The sequence below is a fragment of the Asparagus officinalis genome, chromosome 2, assembly GCF_001876935.1.
Source record: "Asparagus officinalis chromosome 2, Aspof.V1, whole genome shotgun sequence".
Taxonomy (NCBI): domain Eukaryota; kingdom Viridiplantae; phylum Streptophyta; class Magnoliopsida; order Asparagales; family Asparagaceae; genus Asparagus; species Asparagus officinalis.
The window spans coordinates 81,677,700-81,695,941 of NC_033795.1; the positions used below are offsets into that span (position 1 = coordinate 81,677,700).

Genomic DNA, 18,242 nt, shown 5'->3' on the forward strand with positions numbered 1-18,242 from the left:
TCCCGCCTCTGCCACCATATTCAGGGCTAAAAAGAGCCAGAGTTCACCGGAGCTCGTTGTATATCAAATTTAGGGCATTGACAAATTTTTGGTAAATTTTTTAAACTTTTTTGTTTTTCTCCTAAATTTTTACATATTCTCACTATTTCATGCTAATAACTTGTTTAAATTTAGATTTTAGAATAATTTTTGAAATATTTATGAATTTTGTGAAGAAAAATAAAGAAATTTGTATATGAAGTTAGAGGGAAAATTAGGGAAAATTGTAAAAATTAGTGTATTATTTATCAAATTTTAAAAGTGAATATTGTTTAAATTATTTAAATCAGGCATTCATAAAAATGTAAAGGTTTGACATTTGATAGAAATTATGGATGTGTAAAATTGATATTAGAGGATTTAATTATAAATAATATTTTTTGTGGTTTACGTGTAATATTGATATTGGAATTTGTTTACTCTTCAGAGGTAATGATGAACGATCGAATCGTAATTTTTTGTTCATATTATGGGAAGATTAACTATCTCGAGAATAATATGTCTGTATATGAAGGAGGTGTGACGAAACCATTGTTTATATTCAAATCATGTACTTTCAATGGATTGGTTAATGACTTACACAAACTTACATTAACCGATCCACGTGAGTATCACCTCAACGTGATTTGCAATTATCCTGTTACAATACTTGAGCGACGATAGATGACGCTCCCCATCAAGATATGAGATGGATATCAACGTGGTTTATATCCGATTTTTTGTCTCCGCAACAGGATATGAGATGGACACAGTCACAATACTTGAGCGATCATTCGCTTATGGACACTTCAAATGCCTTCGATGATGACGCTCCCCATCAAGATATAATGCCTTCCACAGGAGCGACGATAGAAGATAATAATGCAAGTGTCGAATCCGAGGATGATGATGAAGAAGATGGCTTACAAATTAATAGCATGACGTGTTTGATAGATTGTGATGAAGGAGACGACCAATTAATTGATCGAGAGGGATTATGTAAGTTTTTAAACTAAATTAAAATGATAATTCTTTTTTTGTCAATATATTATTTGCTAAGTTGTGTATATATTGATTAAATCGCAAATCAATGCTTTTGATAAGATTGAGTCTAATATAAATGAGCATATTAATGAGATTCAGGATCCAATAGTGTTAGGGATCTTCAATAGGATCAAACAGAGAATACCAAATGTATTCTATAAAAATCATGTCGACGAGTTTGAAGGACGTGAGGACAGGTCAAGCCAATTTGGTAAAGTGTACACGTGAAGACGTAGGACTGGTCAAAGAACGGCACGTGCTGATGGAGCCGGCACTTCTCAGCCTCATACATAACCGAATACGCAGATCATCAAGGCTCATCAGCATGGACAGAGGGGGCAAGGATGAAAGAGTGAGGGGAAGGGGTAAGAGAGGGAGAGGAAGGAGGGGAGGATTTTTAGGATGTATGTGAAATTTACAGTATGATTATAATTTTCAAGAATATTTATTGTTAGATTGTTCAAATTTGTTGCTTGTGTGGATCGATTTTTGTTTATATATGTGATTTTCGTGTGTATTGTTTTGATTTATGGTTGAATTTTATGAATATTGCTGTAATTTAGTATATATGTGGCAAATTTGATGTTTATGATTGAATTTTCATGTATATTATTATGAATGAGGTATAAATTTTATTATATACAACAGGTTTTGGATTATGTGAAATTTACAGGCTCATTAGGTGGAATATGCACACAGTCTGTGCATGTTTTAGGTGACCTGCAGCTTCACGGGATTTCAAATCTCGTGAAGTTGAAGGCCCATTTGACAGAGAGCTCATATTGTCTGGAAGTGACACCTGCAACTTTACCGGATTTGAAATCCCGTCAAGTTTCAGCTTCACATGATTTCAAATCCCGTCAGGATATGGCTTTCTCATTAGCCTTAGTCCATACACTTATTTCTTGTTTAATTAGTTCTTAAACTTCACGGTATTTAAAATCCCGTAAAATTTTTAAACTTTTTTTTGCCATTTTCGACCTAGTTTCGGTCAATGGGTCGAAAATGAGAAATAAATTTCAAATGGATTGTTTTCTAAAAATAAATTATTAAAGAGGTCTATTTTGGAAATTTGTCCAATAAAGAACCCGAACTTTCAACCTGCATGACAAATTAGGGCAGTAAACCTACTGATCGGCGCAGGCCAGCCCGGCGATCCCAGGCCTGCGTCGCCGCCGGCGTCTCCTCCTCCCGCCCGTTGCCGCCACCCCCCCCCCCCCCGTGTGGCCTATCGTATACTCGCCGCCACTGCGGCGGCGCTCCCCAGCCTGCATTTATGTCCGGCGGCGGCCAGCAAGGCGCCTTGCCGACCTTCCTCTGTAGGCCGCCAATTTCTCTTGCCTTGGGTAGAATCTGGCTGGCCCAAATTAGTATCGCGATCGTAGATCTGAATCGCGCGCCATTTCGCATGAGAAACCGTAGGAGGACTAAATGAGGGTTTCTTCCGCTTTCAGGCCTCCGAAATGAAACCCTAACCCTAGATTTTTGTTAAATCCGACGGTTTTCGAGAAGAGCTTTGGGGACTTGGGATTTTTTGTTTCTCATTAACGGGAGGGAGATGGAGGAGGGAGGAGGCTGAGGACAAGAAAGCCCCTAGGTTTTATTTGTACTGAGTGATGCACGTGCCTTATGCATGTCAAATATTTTCATTCTTTATTTTAATATTAATATATTTTATAAGTGTTATATAATATATTAAATTAATATTTTGTAAAAACTTAGAAATATGAAATATGAAAATCCATTATATGTGTTTTGATTTATTTTGGTTTATGTGTGCCTTAGAGTTGAATATAATTTATTTCATGGTCAAGTGAATGTCACACAATTACTAGTTAGCTGATATAACCTATTTAATTCTATGGTAACATCTACTTTACCCTTTATCCATGTATATATTTCCCTATGTTGTAGTCGGATTAAGATATTTTGTTCTTTAAAGAGTGGTCTTTCTAGGTTTCATGCCAGCTTCAATAGCAAGTATTATAAAATCGAAAAAAAGATTAATTTACTCGTTAAAAGCATCAATTGCATGCAAATTAGAGTCGTGTTATCTCAAAAAGTTCAAGGGAGTATTCTAGAATTTCTAAGTTTGACGATGGTTATTTATAATATGCTCAAACTTGAGGGGTGTTTTCTCAATTTAAAATGGCCGAGGAGGATGAGGTATTTTTAAACACCCCCCCATAGTCGAGGGAGGTTAAGTAAGAAAAGTTCAGGAGAGTTTTCTCAACCTTTTAAAGTTGCATTTCTACAATATGCTTAAACTTTAGTGGATTTTCTCAAATTAAAATACTTAATGGGGGTTTCATCTGACATCCGCCAAGGTTAAATAAGAAAAGTTCAAGAGAGTTTTGTCGAACATTTAATGTTGAGTTTCTTCAATATGCTTAAACTTTAGGGGGTTTCTCTAATTAAAATAATTGATGGTGGTTTTCGGTGACATCCCTCGTAGTTGAGGGGGTTTTCTAAAATTAACCCTACACAGTAGGAGCTGTGTTGTTTTATATTTTCATGTGACGTCACAATCTTGTATGTGATCTTCACTATAAATGATCATTTATCTATTTTTTCTAATCATATCAAGAATATTTTTAAGTAGTAGCCAAAGTAATTTATCAAAGAAAAAATTGGTAATGTGCAGTTTTTATCACGAGATTTAATATTTAAGTGTTATTCTTAATTGAACCGAAGAGACGTGCACAATTTCTTACAGTGTTAGTTAGTATGAAATTGGTTAAATTACACTTAAATACCGCCCTACACATATATACGCTCTTTTGTAAATGGCTTCACTTTAATAACATAAAGTTTTTAAAATTTACGCTTTAGTACTATCAGTTATGCAAACATGAGAATTTCCTCACGAAAATTCTTATGTGGCACTCATGTGCTATTTTTAGAACATTTTAGTCTTTTTTTTTGGTTAAATCTATTGTTAAACCTACGAAAATCTTATTTTAAATCTACCCTAATTCTATCTTAAAATAGGAGTATTTCAAGATAGTTGCAACTTATTGGGTCCACTATCTGAAGCTATAAAGATTACCACTATATAATCGTATAGAGAAAAAAAAATCTAAGTAAGTTTATTGTATTCGCAAGCGATAGTAGTCAAAGAAAGAGGGAGATAAATAGATAGTTCTATGGAATTGCAAAATTAGTTCTTCACTACAAACATTCATGATAGAGCTATTAACATGCTATAAGGATTACTATTTACCAACTCGGCACTCACATCTTGCATCTTAGATATTATAATATTAAATACACGCATTAAAAAGATTTGCAAAAGGAAAATTACGAAAGAATTAAAGTTGTAGATGATATAAATTAAGACCTTGATTTGGATAGATGAGTAGCCCTTAATTCTGCTATATTTATGATTTTAACTACTCTTTCTTGCAATTGCAGAAGCCAACAAAAAAGATTATAAGTTAGATTCTAAAAAAAAAATATTATCGTAAAGATTAAGAAAGTGGTGAAATTTAATTAGATGTTTGAGAGACCAAAGAAACCCCTATTTTATGTCAAGTTCTTAAAAATAATTGGAACTCTCATATTTATGAGTCAAACAGTGCACATAGAGATAAGAAACCTATAATGGTTCAATTAAGAATAGTTAGGGGGGCATTTTGAAAATAGGTAATGATTTGTGAAAAATAAACGAGTAATGGAGCTAGAAAGACAGAGAAAAGTTAGATGATGTTATGACAAATCCCAAGAACAAACAAATATCAATCACATGAAAAGCGACGAAATATCAAGAATACAAAAACACATAGATATAACATGGTTCAGCTTGTACAATCTCGAATTACACTCCAAATCTCTTAAATAATTTCTCTCAAAAAATATGAATAAAAGAGAGCCAAACAAATTAGTCAAGAGACTTCACAAGCCAGCCCTTTGTTCTCTGTTCGTTTCTTGGTGCAAAAAACTACAACGGGTAGCTTCATAGATATGTAGAAGACCCACGCTTAGTTGCAAGCAAAAAATTCATAGACATGTCCTATTACAATCTGGATATTAAGTTCAATTTAAAGTCCAATCTATAACTCTTTGTCCTTATCTTCATACAATAGCCACAAGAATTCAAGTTTCATGAGGAGGGTATGTAAACCGAATATCAACATTGATATCTATCCATCCACCAATCAAAAAAAAAAGGAAAAAAAGAAAAGAAAAGAAAAGAAAAAAGCGAAGTATTGAGTTCGATTTTGGTCTATATTTATAACTGGTAATAGCAAACTAAATTTATTATATAGATTTAAAATGTAATAATCACATTGGTCAAGGGTAGTATTGACCGTTGAAAGTTTTTTCAAAATTCACACTTTTATAAGGAGTATATGAATGATATATATGATATGATATAATATGATATGATGTGACATAAAGAAACAAATGATAAGATAAATAGTTATATATTTTTACTTGTTAGGTACCAAATTCATCTTTATATTGTTAATTTTTTAAATCTTTATCTATTTTCTCTAATAAATATAAATTTTGTAAATTCTGATTTTTTAAACATAAGTAAATCAAATTTGAGCTTATATTATATCTTAATGAAAGAATACCAAATAATTACACATTTCTTTACCAAGTTTTAAATCTTAAGCCATTTTTTGTGGTTTTGAACTTTAAGGGTGTGATTTATAATTTTTAAAACTTTAGGAGTATTTTTAAAAAAATACTTTTAAGTTTGGTTGTTGTAACTCCTATGTTTCATGTATCGGTAGTAATTTTCAAATGTCAAAATATTTCCTACAACTCTAAAAATTTAAGCATTTTTTTGTAATTATTAAAAATTTAGATTAATTTTTGAAAAATTCAAATATCAGCGGTCTGCAATAATTTCCAGATTTAATGTGTACTTGTTAGAACTTTTGAAATTTTAGAGTTTTTTTTACAATTTTTTAATTTTGAAGAAGTCTTTTATTGTAATTTTTTATAACTTTAAGGTTAATTTTGGTAAATTTTAAATTTTTAGGTGCATGAAGGTAATCTCTTGAATTCATCTTTTGTTGTTTGCAAATTTTAAAATTTGATGGTGGTTTTTTATAATTTAAACTTTTGAGGGTGTTTCTATAATTTTTGAAACATTGAATGTGTTAATTAGAAATTTTAAAGTCTTCAGAGGCTGCTGTTAATTTCTTATTTTTGTGTTTGTTGTTCTAAGATTGAAATGTTAAAAATTTTCAGGTACATCATGGTAATCCTTGAATTCATTTATGTTGTTTGAAAGTTTTAAAATTTTAAATTTTTAGGATGCTTATTTGTAATTTAAACTTTTGAGGGTGTTTTTATGATTTTTGAGATATTCAAGTGTTAAATGTAAATTTTAGATTCTTCATAGACTGCTATTAACTTTTTGATTAATATTGTTTTAAGTTTTAAAATGTTAAGATGTTTTTTATAATTTAAAACTTTTCAGGGTATTTCGTGTAATTTTAAAACTTTTTAGGTTTTTTTATAATACTTCATGTATTATAGTTTATTAGCTACATATAATTTCTTTATCTTAACAAACTAATATCGTAAAGCTGTTTTATATATTTTATTAATATTTTTTTAAAATTGTTGAGTTATTGATAGTTCACATAAGATTATGATATGATATAATTATAATTAGGATAAATTAAAATATAAATAAAATATTTAAAATAGTGAAGGGTAATATTAATCATGAAAAGTTTTTTTCGAATTCGGGCATTTAAATGGAGTATGATATGATATGATATAAATTAAAGCGTGTTAACAAGGTTTTCTGTTTTTTTATAATGTAAAATATAAGTATTTGGTGATTTCTCTTCTCCATTCTTTAAAACTCGTAAAAAGTAAATTTATGATCTAGAGATAGATACTTATGATAATAATTTTTAAATATTTCTATGCGTAAATGAGATAGACATAAAATACGTACCGAGTCATGACGTCTAGTACGGATATATGTTAACGATTAGTACATTAATTTTAATGCTGTGCTGTGTTTTAAAATAAAAGGATGAAATTATTTTAAAGTGAAAGGAACTTGTTCGTCACATTTTTTAGGTCTCCAAAAAATAGTAAGACACGTACTTTACAGAAATAGTATGTACATAAGAAAATAGACAATTGCATTTGACATATTACAAAGTGACTTCTATAGCGCTCATACGAGCAACGAAATTTGATCCCGCAAACTTACGCAATTAACCTTGCAGAATACACCCTGAACACGAGCTCTCACATCATGCTCAACTCCCTCGTCCTCTTACTCGAGTAACGTATCGGCTGTGTATCCGAATACACATCGGATATACAGCGATACCTCTTTCTTCTCCTCCTCCGCATGCTCTCTCCTCCGGTGCTTAGCTTTAACAGTTGCTCTGCTGCATCCAACTCTGTGGTAGCAAATCCATCAGAGATTAGATTGGTGGAATTATCCGTTGTCATTGCGCTCTCTCTGCTGCTTGAGATGAGCTAGAACTTGTTTGCTCGTTACTCAGTTTTTGATTTGAGAAGTGAATTAAAGGGGGGTTGTTTTTATAGGAGAGTGGTCCTAGTAGAATTAGGAAACGCCTTTGTTGAGTCCGAGTAGGATTAGGATTCGATTTGACAAAGGATAACCGTGGACTTTCCGGATTAGATATGGATATTTGTCAATTATCAACAAGTATTAGGGTTAAATAAGGAAACTCCCCTCAACTCTGTTTAATCCACCATACCCGCTGAACTATAGGGGCTGTTGTACATAAGTTCAATGAAATTATGTGCAATAAATCCTAAGGTTCCAGGGGACTTTTTTTGGAAAAAAAAAAAAAAAAAAAACGAGAGGGCTTAGTGCAATACCCTTAAAGTTCAAGGGGGTTCTTAGTAATTAACCCTAATGAATTGATTATAAGAGAACTACTTCATAATATAAACATTTTTCCCCTCCTTCCAAATCTTTCTAGATAAATAAGAAAAAATTTCTTCTAAAATTCCTTTCTCTACCCTTGGTGAGAAGGTAGACTAAATCTTACTCTGCCTCGTGATGCAAATAGTAAACCCATCAATCTTACGGGTTAATAGCTGTTAATTCATGTCATGGGTTTGTTAACCCTTTGACCAAGTTAATCCATTTGGAAGGTTAATAACAAATAACAAATTAAACTCTCTTAATCTGCCTCTTAACCCTTTGCCAAATAGAGTCTAGAAATTTTCTTCTGAGTTACTATGAATTTATTCTGAGTTTTTACGAAGTTTAGATGCGGTTTTGAATGGAACATCTTCCATGGTTATTCTTGTATCCACCCACTCATTCAAGTTGTCTTCGCATTAAAAATCAGGATAAATCATCTTAAAACCCGAGGAACTTCCAGCGTTCCAATAACTTGCAAATCGCACTAAACCCTAACAACTTTTGTAGAAGCCCACTAATATCTTTTGGATAAATCACATAAAAACCCCCCAATAACTTTCAAAACGTCTTTTTATATCGTTTTTTTTTTTGTTCTAATTTATGGGGTTTATCGGTAAACTTCAGAAACTCATAGGGGAGTCTTCAGCTAAACATAAAAGTCGTTCGGGGTTAGTGCGTTTTTGGAAACTTGTTGGGGGGTTTACCGCAAAGTTCTCCGGGGTTTGGCAATAGAATTCATTCGAGCATATATACGAAAAAAAAAATGCTACAGACACACCTCCGGTCACACCACCAGCCACACCCCTCACCTGCTACAGTGCAGGGGGCCCCACTTGAAATTTTTTTAAAAAAATTTAAGTGAATATAAAACCTTATTTATTTCATAATCAATTAAATGAGGAAAAGTCTCTCCATTAGGACCTAGCAAGCAACTAATGAGATGAGGCATGAAGGTTAGGTAATAATGATAATAATTAACTAATGCACGTCATAATTTGGAAAGCATTCAATCCCCAATTTCCCCACTCACTGCTCGTTGTTATTTTTCATATTTAAACAGCTAAGGATTGCCATGAACAAACACATTAGATGCAGATTCCATCCCACAAGGGACCCACCCCAGTCTCCTCTCCCAATCAAATACCACATCCAAACAACAAACACCGAATCCATCCAACCACAAACCTACCTCAGACGGGCCCTACCTCAATTTTTAAAAAAAAATTAAACTAGTCCCCCTCCCGAAGCAAAACCCCGTTCTCTCTCTCATATTTGAAATATCTAAGTTGCTGGTTGCAGAAATATAACAGGTGTTAATAAATTTTAAGCTATGTTAATGATCGATAACTATTCAGTCATTACTATTTCCATGTTCTCATCCACGTCCAGCTCATGTTGTTGACGTGATTTACCTTTAAAATAACCACAAGTATTTGTTCCATTATTTCGGATACGGATACGGATACGGTTACAGACGTATCTCGATAAGGAAAATTCATAACTGTTGATGTTAAATAAACAAACAGTTAAATATATGGTGGGGGTGAGGTTGATTAGAGGCCGTTCACTTCTCCGAATATCTGGTTTTGAGTTAAGCAGCTTTCACCCTGCACAAATAGTAATTTGTTAGAGGACGGTGCTAGGTTCCCCCGTGGTTCCTCCAACGATCAAATCAGTTGATGAACTTGAGTGAGAAAATGAAGAAGTGTGTGGGTTCTTTTGTGTGGTGCAGTATAATTATCAGATATTGCTTGGAAAAATAGCATTCATCAGTTGTTTAACAAAAATGTCCTCTTTTCGTTGAGAATAGTACCTCTATTTATAGTGGCACCGCCATGCCTCAAATCACTTCGCATTTAATGTTGAGGTGACCTCTCCTCCACTTATCGTCCGACACCTGTAAACTAGGTGCTGACGTAGCAGTCAGATCATACTTATTTACCACCATCCTGTGCTCGGACAAAGTGACCGTTCTACCTGTTATGGTATTTCTAGCCGTCAAAGTATAGCCCTTTGACATCAACGGATAGGTGTCCCCTTACATGCACCACTCAAAATCAAATTGACGGTCAAGATCAAGGATCCCGACTTAACCGACTCACCAAGTCGACATCTTCTTGGGTCGACTCGAAGGGCGATACTTGTCGGTCATCTTGTCGAAGACAACTCGCTATGAGCTCACTCGACAAGTTATTCGACGTCTTGCGGGGGTCAACTCGAGATGTGTTATTTCTCGGCCAAGCCAAAGGACGACTTCAACATCGAACCTCACCCACTCATAACACGTCGGCGTCACATTTAATGTTTGGCAGACGCCATCGCACCACGTCGGTACCGTTATGCCTCAGATCACTTCGCATTTAATGGCGAGGTGATCTCTCCTCCACTTGTCGGCCGACACCTGTAAAGTACGTGCTGACGCAGCAGCCAGACCATACTTATTTGCCGCCTTCCTTTGCTCAGTTGAAGTGACCGTTCTACCCTTTCAACGCCACTATAAATAGATGTACTATTCTCAACAAAAAGATGACTTTTTTGCTAAACAACTAAGGGAGGCTATTTTTCCAAGCAATATCTGATAATTATACTGCACCACACAAAAGAACTCACATAGTTCGTAATTTCCCACTCAAGTTCATCAACTGACTTTGTCATCGGAGGAACCATAGGGAAACCAAGCCCCGTCCTCTAACGAATTGCTATTTGTGCAGAGTGAAAACTGCTCAACTCAAAACCAGATATTCGGAGAAGTGAGTGGCTCCTAATCAACCTCACCCCCACCATATATTTGACTGTTTGATTATTTAACATCAACAATAACCATATCCGTTAAAATTAGATATAGATACAGATATACATGCGGATATATATGAGCGGATATGCATGCAGAGATAAAACAAAGCTGAGAAAACTAGATATTGTTGTAAAAATATAGTTCATGTGGTACAAAATAGTTTATTAATATGTCCATTATATCTAAAAAGCTAAGATTAGATATATCGATCGTCAAATTTAACCTCATATCCATAATCTAAAGACTAAATCATTATAACAATATGACTAATATGTATTCGGATATTTCAGATACGTTTCCAGATATTTCACTGCAAAAGCATATCCATAACCATATCCTATCGGTTTTAGATTTGAGTAACCATATCCATATCCTATCGGATACGGTTACAGATATTTTGTCGAATACGGATATGGTTTAACACCCCTAATTGTATGCCGTCTTCTCTATTAAATTGACTATTATCGCATATTTCCTAATTATTTCACAATTTTCCTTAGATATTCTTAATTTTATATCAACAAATGGTTAATGAACAAAAAAATAAGAGACAAATCTCTAGTCTCCCCAAACAGCAAACACCAACTCCATCCAACCATGATCCACCAATTCCAACGGGCCCCGCCTTCATAAAACAAAAGGCCAAATTAAGCTCCCCACCGAAGGCAGCCTCTTTCCTCTCTCTCCTTCTCCTCTCACCCCTCCGTTTTGCCGCCGGATCCCAATCGGATCCAAGCGCTGACCCGATCGGACCCGAAACCTTGAACGAAGGCAGACCCGGATCCGACCATGGACGACTTCGACCTCCTCCTCCTCTATCGGATCCAGATCCGCCTCGACCCGATCCGCTTCCCCCTTCTCCTTCGACGACGTCTTCAGCGCGCCCCCCAAGGCCGCCTCTCCCCCTTCATTCGATTCGATCTTCGACGGGTTCAAGGATCCCAACCCTAAATCGAGCTCGATGAGCTCGATGCCGGTGTACGATAAGCCGGTATACGATGATGACATCTTCGATGGGGTTCCGGGGATCAAAAGCTCGACGAAGGTGGAGTATGAGGATGTGTTTGGTTCGATCTCGAAGGGAGGAGGGCACGTGGACGGATCTGGAGCGTACGATGATTTGCTTGGGGGCCTGGGCTCGAGCTCGAAGAGATCGGAGGATTTGGGCAGTTCGAAGAGGTCGGAGGATCTGGGCGGGTTTGAGGAGTTGATACCCGGGTTCGGGGGGAGCAGCCCGTCGACTGGAAGGTATTTTTTGGGATCTTGTGTGCTTGTTCTGTTTTAGAATCTTAATTTACAGTGCATTTTATGACCATCTCTTAAATTTTAGTCATTTGATTGAAGTTTGGGTGGCAAGAAGTGGGAAATAACAGATCTTGAAAGGTCTAAGAGAAGCATTATGGCTTATCTGCAGTAATGGAAATGTGATCACTGATTAGTTCTTGTTGTTACTCGTTTGAGCCAATTTTATGTCAAAATTAAACGCTTGTACATCACTAGTCAGAAATTTAGTGTAATGATGAGTATTTGCGGTTGGTTTGGTCATGTAGAATGAAGACCACTAAGTGCACCGGTTTTGAGAAATTATAAGAGTATAGTTAATGGGGGCAACGAGGACTAGAGGCAAATTTAAAAGAACTTGTTTTTGAACAATTGGGAAGGATATGATAAAAATTAATGGAACATTTGGTCTATAATGGAAATGAATGGAAAAATGGGATTCATGTTGTCGACCCCAAAGTCGAGAGTCCGAGACAAAGTCTTTGTTGTTGTTGTTGTTGTAAGTTGGGGGCTGAAAATCAGCTAATAATAATTCGCAAGGAAACCTATAGAAGCAAAATGCATGTGGTCATTTTGGTTAAAATACCAAAATTTCCTTCATATAGAAGTTACTACTCTAATTAAGTTAGATCTAAATGTAGAATAGCCGTCGGCCTAACAAAAAAGATCTTGGAAGCTGGAGTGTGACGTTGTGTGAGCTTCTGTCTTGGATGATGTGTTGCTGCTTTTGATCCTTTGAACTTGTCATAGGATGTTCATTTGTTTTGGATAAAAATTGGTTGTTACTTGTTATTTGTTAATGATGTTGCTTAAGACGTTATGGTGGGGGTTGGAAATAGTAGGGAGACTAGATGCGGAGGTATATGACATTAAATAAAAGTGATTTTTTATAAAAAATTGATAAATGGTTGTTTTCTGTGCAAACTTGATTAGGAACTTGTAATCATAAATGAAGAAATATATAATATTGAAGTTAGAAAAGGTTCCATTTAATCACTTTTACAATGATAGTATTTCCATTGATTGACATAAGAACATGGACAAACATAAATGATATCTTGTCATTTTCATAAGAAGCCAAAAAGTCCATTGTTGAGAAGCCGGAGCCCTGAATCGAGCTAGACTCAAGAATACCGCAAGGCATTATATGATAATTATTAGCTATGTAGAGAGTCTAGAGACGGGTGCATGGAGTATTTGCTCTGAGCTTGGAGCATGAAATGATGAGGAATACTGTCTTATAATGATTTCTTTAAAATTAAAAAAAGACCTTGAGTTGGAGCCTTTTAGGAGTTAGTCCAAGTGATTGGACTTGTATAGGTCTAATCTTGAATTAATTTTCTTGAAAATTTTGAACTTTTTTGTTTGAATGTCATTTAAGAAGGTTGATTCTTGGCGGTGTTTTCAATGTGCGAGGCGCAATGCGGGGCGCAAAATCAGTTTACGCGCACATGCGTAAGGCGCAATGCGAGGCGCCCCCCGAGTGAAGCGAGGCGCACTCCATACCACAAAAATTTTGAGATATACAATATGAATAAAAATATATATATTTGTGAAATTTCACATAAAAAAATAGCTACAGTCAGTGTTATCGAGGCGCAAAGCGCAATGCGGGGCGCAAAGGTCCCTTACGCGCACCATGCGCAAAGCGCACAACGAGGCGCGTGCCTCACTAATTGAGGCGCATAACTCAAACTAATATTTACCAACATCATAAGACAGAAACATATAAGCAACATATTAGTTACCTACATCCAAAATTATGAGAATATCAACTTAAATCATCAAATTATGCTAACTGGATTTTTAAAGTAATAAAAAAGATACAAGAAACATGTATTTAAATCATCAAATTAAGTGATTAACAATTATGAGCATATGTTTATAAATTGTCACATAAAAGACTAAGAAATATAATTAACAAACATGACTATTCATAATTTTCTAGTTAGTATTTTTAATTGATATTTGCTACTTAGCATGAAAAGATGAAGAATGAATGTAACAATTATATATTTACATGTTTATAATTTGCTAGTTAGCATGCTAATTAGAGAATGAAGATACAATTAGCAAACAAGTATACTAAATTACTAATTATTGTTTCCTTTTTATAGGTTAAACATGAAAAGATGAAAATAGATTAGCAACTAGTAAGAAAGAGTATATTACATGATATAAATATGTAATTATGTAAATTATTTAAAAAAATAGAAGAAAGAGTATGTTACATAACGCAGGTGTGAGGCGCGCGCGAGGCGCAAGTGAGGCGCGCGCCTCGCGTGCGCCTCGCTGCGTGCAGCGCCCCGCCTCGCGTGCGGGGCACATTTCCCCCAGGCCGAAGCGCCCCGCGCCCGGGGCGCGCCTCAATAAGCCTGGCTACAGTAAAATAGCTACAAAATTCATATATTTACATCAAGTTACAAACTAAATATAATTAATTTTTTATTGTTAATTTAACTACAGTAAAATAGTTACATTAATTCATATAACAAATTAACAATGTCAAAATATTATGCTACAATTATTTTTTTATTGGTAAAATAGCTACAGTAAAAAAAGAAAAAAAGGGACCACTTCCCACTTCCTACTTAATTTACCTACAGGAAAACGAAGGTTGGAGAAAAAAAACAAAGAGAAAACAAAGATTCAAGTGGATCGACAGAAAAAACAAAGAGAAAAAACAAAGAAAAAAACGAAAGCTGGAAATGAACCTTCTTATTGAGGAGAAAAAAAGAAAGCTGGAAAATGAAAGAAAAAACAAAGAGAAAGGAAAAAAGAAAAAAAATTGGAAAACCAAATAACTAACCTTGCGCTGCCGATCTTCGTCGTCTTCGTGGTCGCCCGTCGTCGTCTTGGTGGTCGGTCGCCGTCGTCTTCGTGGCCGATCGCCGTCGTCTTCGTGACCGTCCGTTAGATAACTTCTCCGACTTTGAGGATGCAGACAACTTTTGGAGGAGAGATAAGTGGATTGACAGAACCCTAGCTTGATTTAATTCTCTCTGTGTTTGTTTTCCTCTTTTTGATTTCGGGTTTAAGTGTGGGAAGCGGGTTTGTACCCGAACCCTATTGCTTGTGGTTCTGGAAATGGGGTGATCGTCCTGCGCTTGGCGATAGGCGCTACGGGGCACTCCCCAGGCGCGTCCTCGACGCAAGCTTAGCACCCCGCACCTGATACAGGGCGGCTATGCTATTGCACCGAAGCACATCGCGTCCGAGGCGCGCGCCCCAAATTGCCCTGAAAAACACCAATTCCTGGCTTATGATTTTTTAGACACTGCAGTTTCAGTCATTTTTTGTCCCTGTCCGCTCTTTGTCTTTGGTATTTAGCAAAATAATTCAGTGGAAATCTTAGGCTTTATAAGGGAAAACGGGATAATTCACCTAATGGTTATTGCTATCAATGCCCATTGGGCAGTTATGGTTTATACACTGACTTGAAATTTGGTTCCTAAAAGCCTACCTACGTATGACATGGAATTGGGACAAAAATGTCTTTGCTTGCATCTTAAATCCATGGTTTAAGAAGCTCTAGGTTGTCATAGGCGCTTGGGGTAGAGCCCAGTACCTAGGGCTCCCTAGGTTTGTTTAGGCTGAGTAAGCACCCATAATAGACATGAGATCATATTTGTCGCACCCTAAGGCCTGAACCTCCTGTCGGATTCTCAGGTGGGGGCACGGACTGGAACAAAACCTGGGGGTGTGACAACAACACTTAAAAGCAGCCTAGACAGTCCCCTAGACTACTTTCTATAACTTTGCAGAAATATATGAGCATTGTCTAGTCAAAGTGAGTTAAGCTACTAAATAATGGACGCAGGGATTTGACTGATTTAACAGAAAACTCTCTTACTAATCACAAAACTAGACTTATGCTACCGGGGAGTTTAGGATAAGAAATAATACATAGAGAACAATACTAGTACTTGTTGTTGGACCTAGATGCTATCACTGTTTTAAAAAACATTCGCTTAGTCCGCCTAGGTGTACGCCTAGGCCTAGGCCTAGGTTGTACCTAGGCGGCCTAACTAACGCCTAGCACTTGGGCGATACCTAGGTTGCACACATAGATTTTGTGAGTGTTTAGGGGACCATTATCCCTTTAAGGCTTGATCGTGATTTTCTATGTTGCAGCCTCCACGTTCTCCAACCTCCTTCAAACTCCTTTAACATCCAAATATGAATACCTCCACTACCTCCTTCGACCTTCAGCAAAACCTTATCGACCACCACTTAAATGAAGAAAGAAATTTTCCTAGACACTAGTCTGGTATCTAAGTTTTCTATAACATTGATATTTACTATCAATTATTGTAATTAAAAAAACCCCTAGGCTCTAGGCGTCGGGTCCAACGCCTAGACCTCCTAACGCGTTCTATGACATTTTTAGTTATTATTTTGGCTATTTAGTATTTAAGTATGCATGATCTATTATGGATCTAAGGTTGCTATTTTTTTTGACAAATTTATATGAATTTAATACATATTTTAATCACTTTTTATAATTAAATAATTTAAAATTTGGCTAAACACCTAGGCGCCGCCTAGGTGTACGCCTAGGCGTCCAGGCGCTAGATGCTGGCTCGAACGCCTAGTACACCTAGCACCTTCTGTAACATTGAATGCTATCTATAATAACATTGAAGGAAAGGAGGTAGATGATAATGCATTTTGAAAGATTATCTCTCTACCTTTGTCTATAACTGACTTTCAGTTTATTATCATATGAAACTATAGAAGCATAAAATAATAGGTGATCATTACGGTAAAAGGTCATTGATTAATTTATCTCTATTATCACTTTACTCCTATATTATCTACATTCTCCAATTCTTTACGTGCTGAGAGAAAAATATTTAAATGAGAGATTATGAGCTGTTATTGTATCCTTGTATTATGATGCTTTCCAGACTCAAAATACTTTCAAGTGTAAATCATTGATAAAGTTGTGCCTCCAATCCTCAACCAAAAAAGAAAGTAACACTGGAAAACTAGGGTTATTATAAAGCAGTTTTTGCCAGTCTCTAATTTCTGGAGATGAGTAAATTGACCCAATATACAATTTATAGATGTCCTATTTCACCAGAGGTTGCATTTAGTTCGAATTTGGAGGAGAATGAAGGCTTATTGTAACCACACACTCCATATTTTTTCTTGCTGTAATTGTGTCACTTGATAGTATATTGCCATCTGAAATCTTTTATTGTCCTTTTCCCCAGAGACCCTTCTGAGACCAATCAACAAAAGCCTGCTGGTTCATCAGCTAAATCAACCCAGAAGATGCCAGAAGATCCTTTTGTAGTTTTAGAAACAGCTTCCACCCCAGCATATCCTTCTTCAGGGGTGTTTACTGACCCTTTAGAAGACCTTGGCAGGCCAAGGAATTCTGGAAGTGCAAATGTTGATGCATCTCCCATGGATGGGGGTATATTTGATGATATTGATGCTTTAAATGGGCTAGGAAAATCTGTGCCCCCATTTACATATGAAAAAAGCGCAAGTCAAAAGGCCAGGAGTCCCCCAAATTCTGTTCCAAACAGGACACAGGAAAAATCCCCATTTGACGCCTTCGACAATGCCATACCTAAGACCCAGTCTACCTCATCGTTTGATTCTAGAAACAGCACCCATAGTTCAAAATGGAATGATAGTCAATATGAAAGATATGCCACAGCAGATCAATCCCCAAGTTCTTCTGAACATTTAGAAACAGCAGATGATGTGTGGCTTACTGTTTCTGAAATTCCCCTATTCACACAACCTACAAATGCTCCACCACCTCCAAGGCCGGCACCAACTCTCATCAATAAACCAGCATCATATGGAAGGACAGACCATAGAAGAAAGGATAATGAGTCGTATTCACAGTCCGATACGAGTTATATGCATCCTAAAGGTTCGGTGAGGAGACCTAACGCCTCTCCGATTGATGAACTTGAGGATTTCGCCATGAATAAGCCTCAGTCTAGTGATCGTACAGAAGCTTTCTCCAGTGAAGATGATATTGAGACAAATTCAGCTGCAGCTGCATCTTCTGCTGCTATGAAGGAGGCTATGGACAGAGCCGAGGCAAAATTTAAGCATGCTAAGGAAGTAAGAGGAAGAGAGCGAGATGCAAAATCTGCCAAAAGTAGAGAATTTGTTCAACAAGAAAGAGATGAAGCAACACCAGATACCCAGGACGTGGAAGATAAAGAGAATCAAGAAAACTTAGAA

The 18,242-nt window shown here is 36.1% G+C and overlaps 1 protein-coding gene across 1 annotated transcript in view; it reads left to right on the forward strand.

The window, feature by feature from the left end:
* Positions 1-18,242, forward strand: part of LOC109831416 (auxilin-related protein 2-like) — a 25,850-nt gene that overhangs the window by 2,825 nt on the left and 4,783 nt on the right. The window contains exons 2-3 of the mRNA XM_020398739.1: positions 11,517-11,993; positions 17,246-18,242. The exon at positions 17,246-18,242 is cut by the window's right edge and continues 507 nt beyond it. Of these exons, the coding sequence (XP_020254328.1) occupies positions 11,517-11,993; positions 17,246-18,242 (1,474 nt within the window). The remainder of the gene's footprint in view (positions 1-11,516; positions 11,994-17,245) is intronic.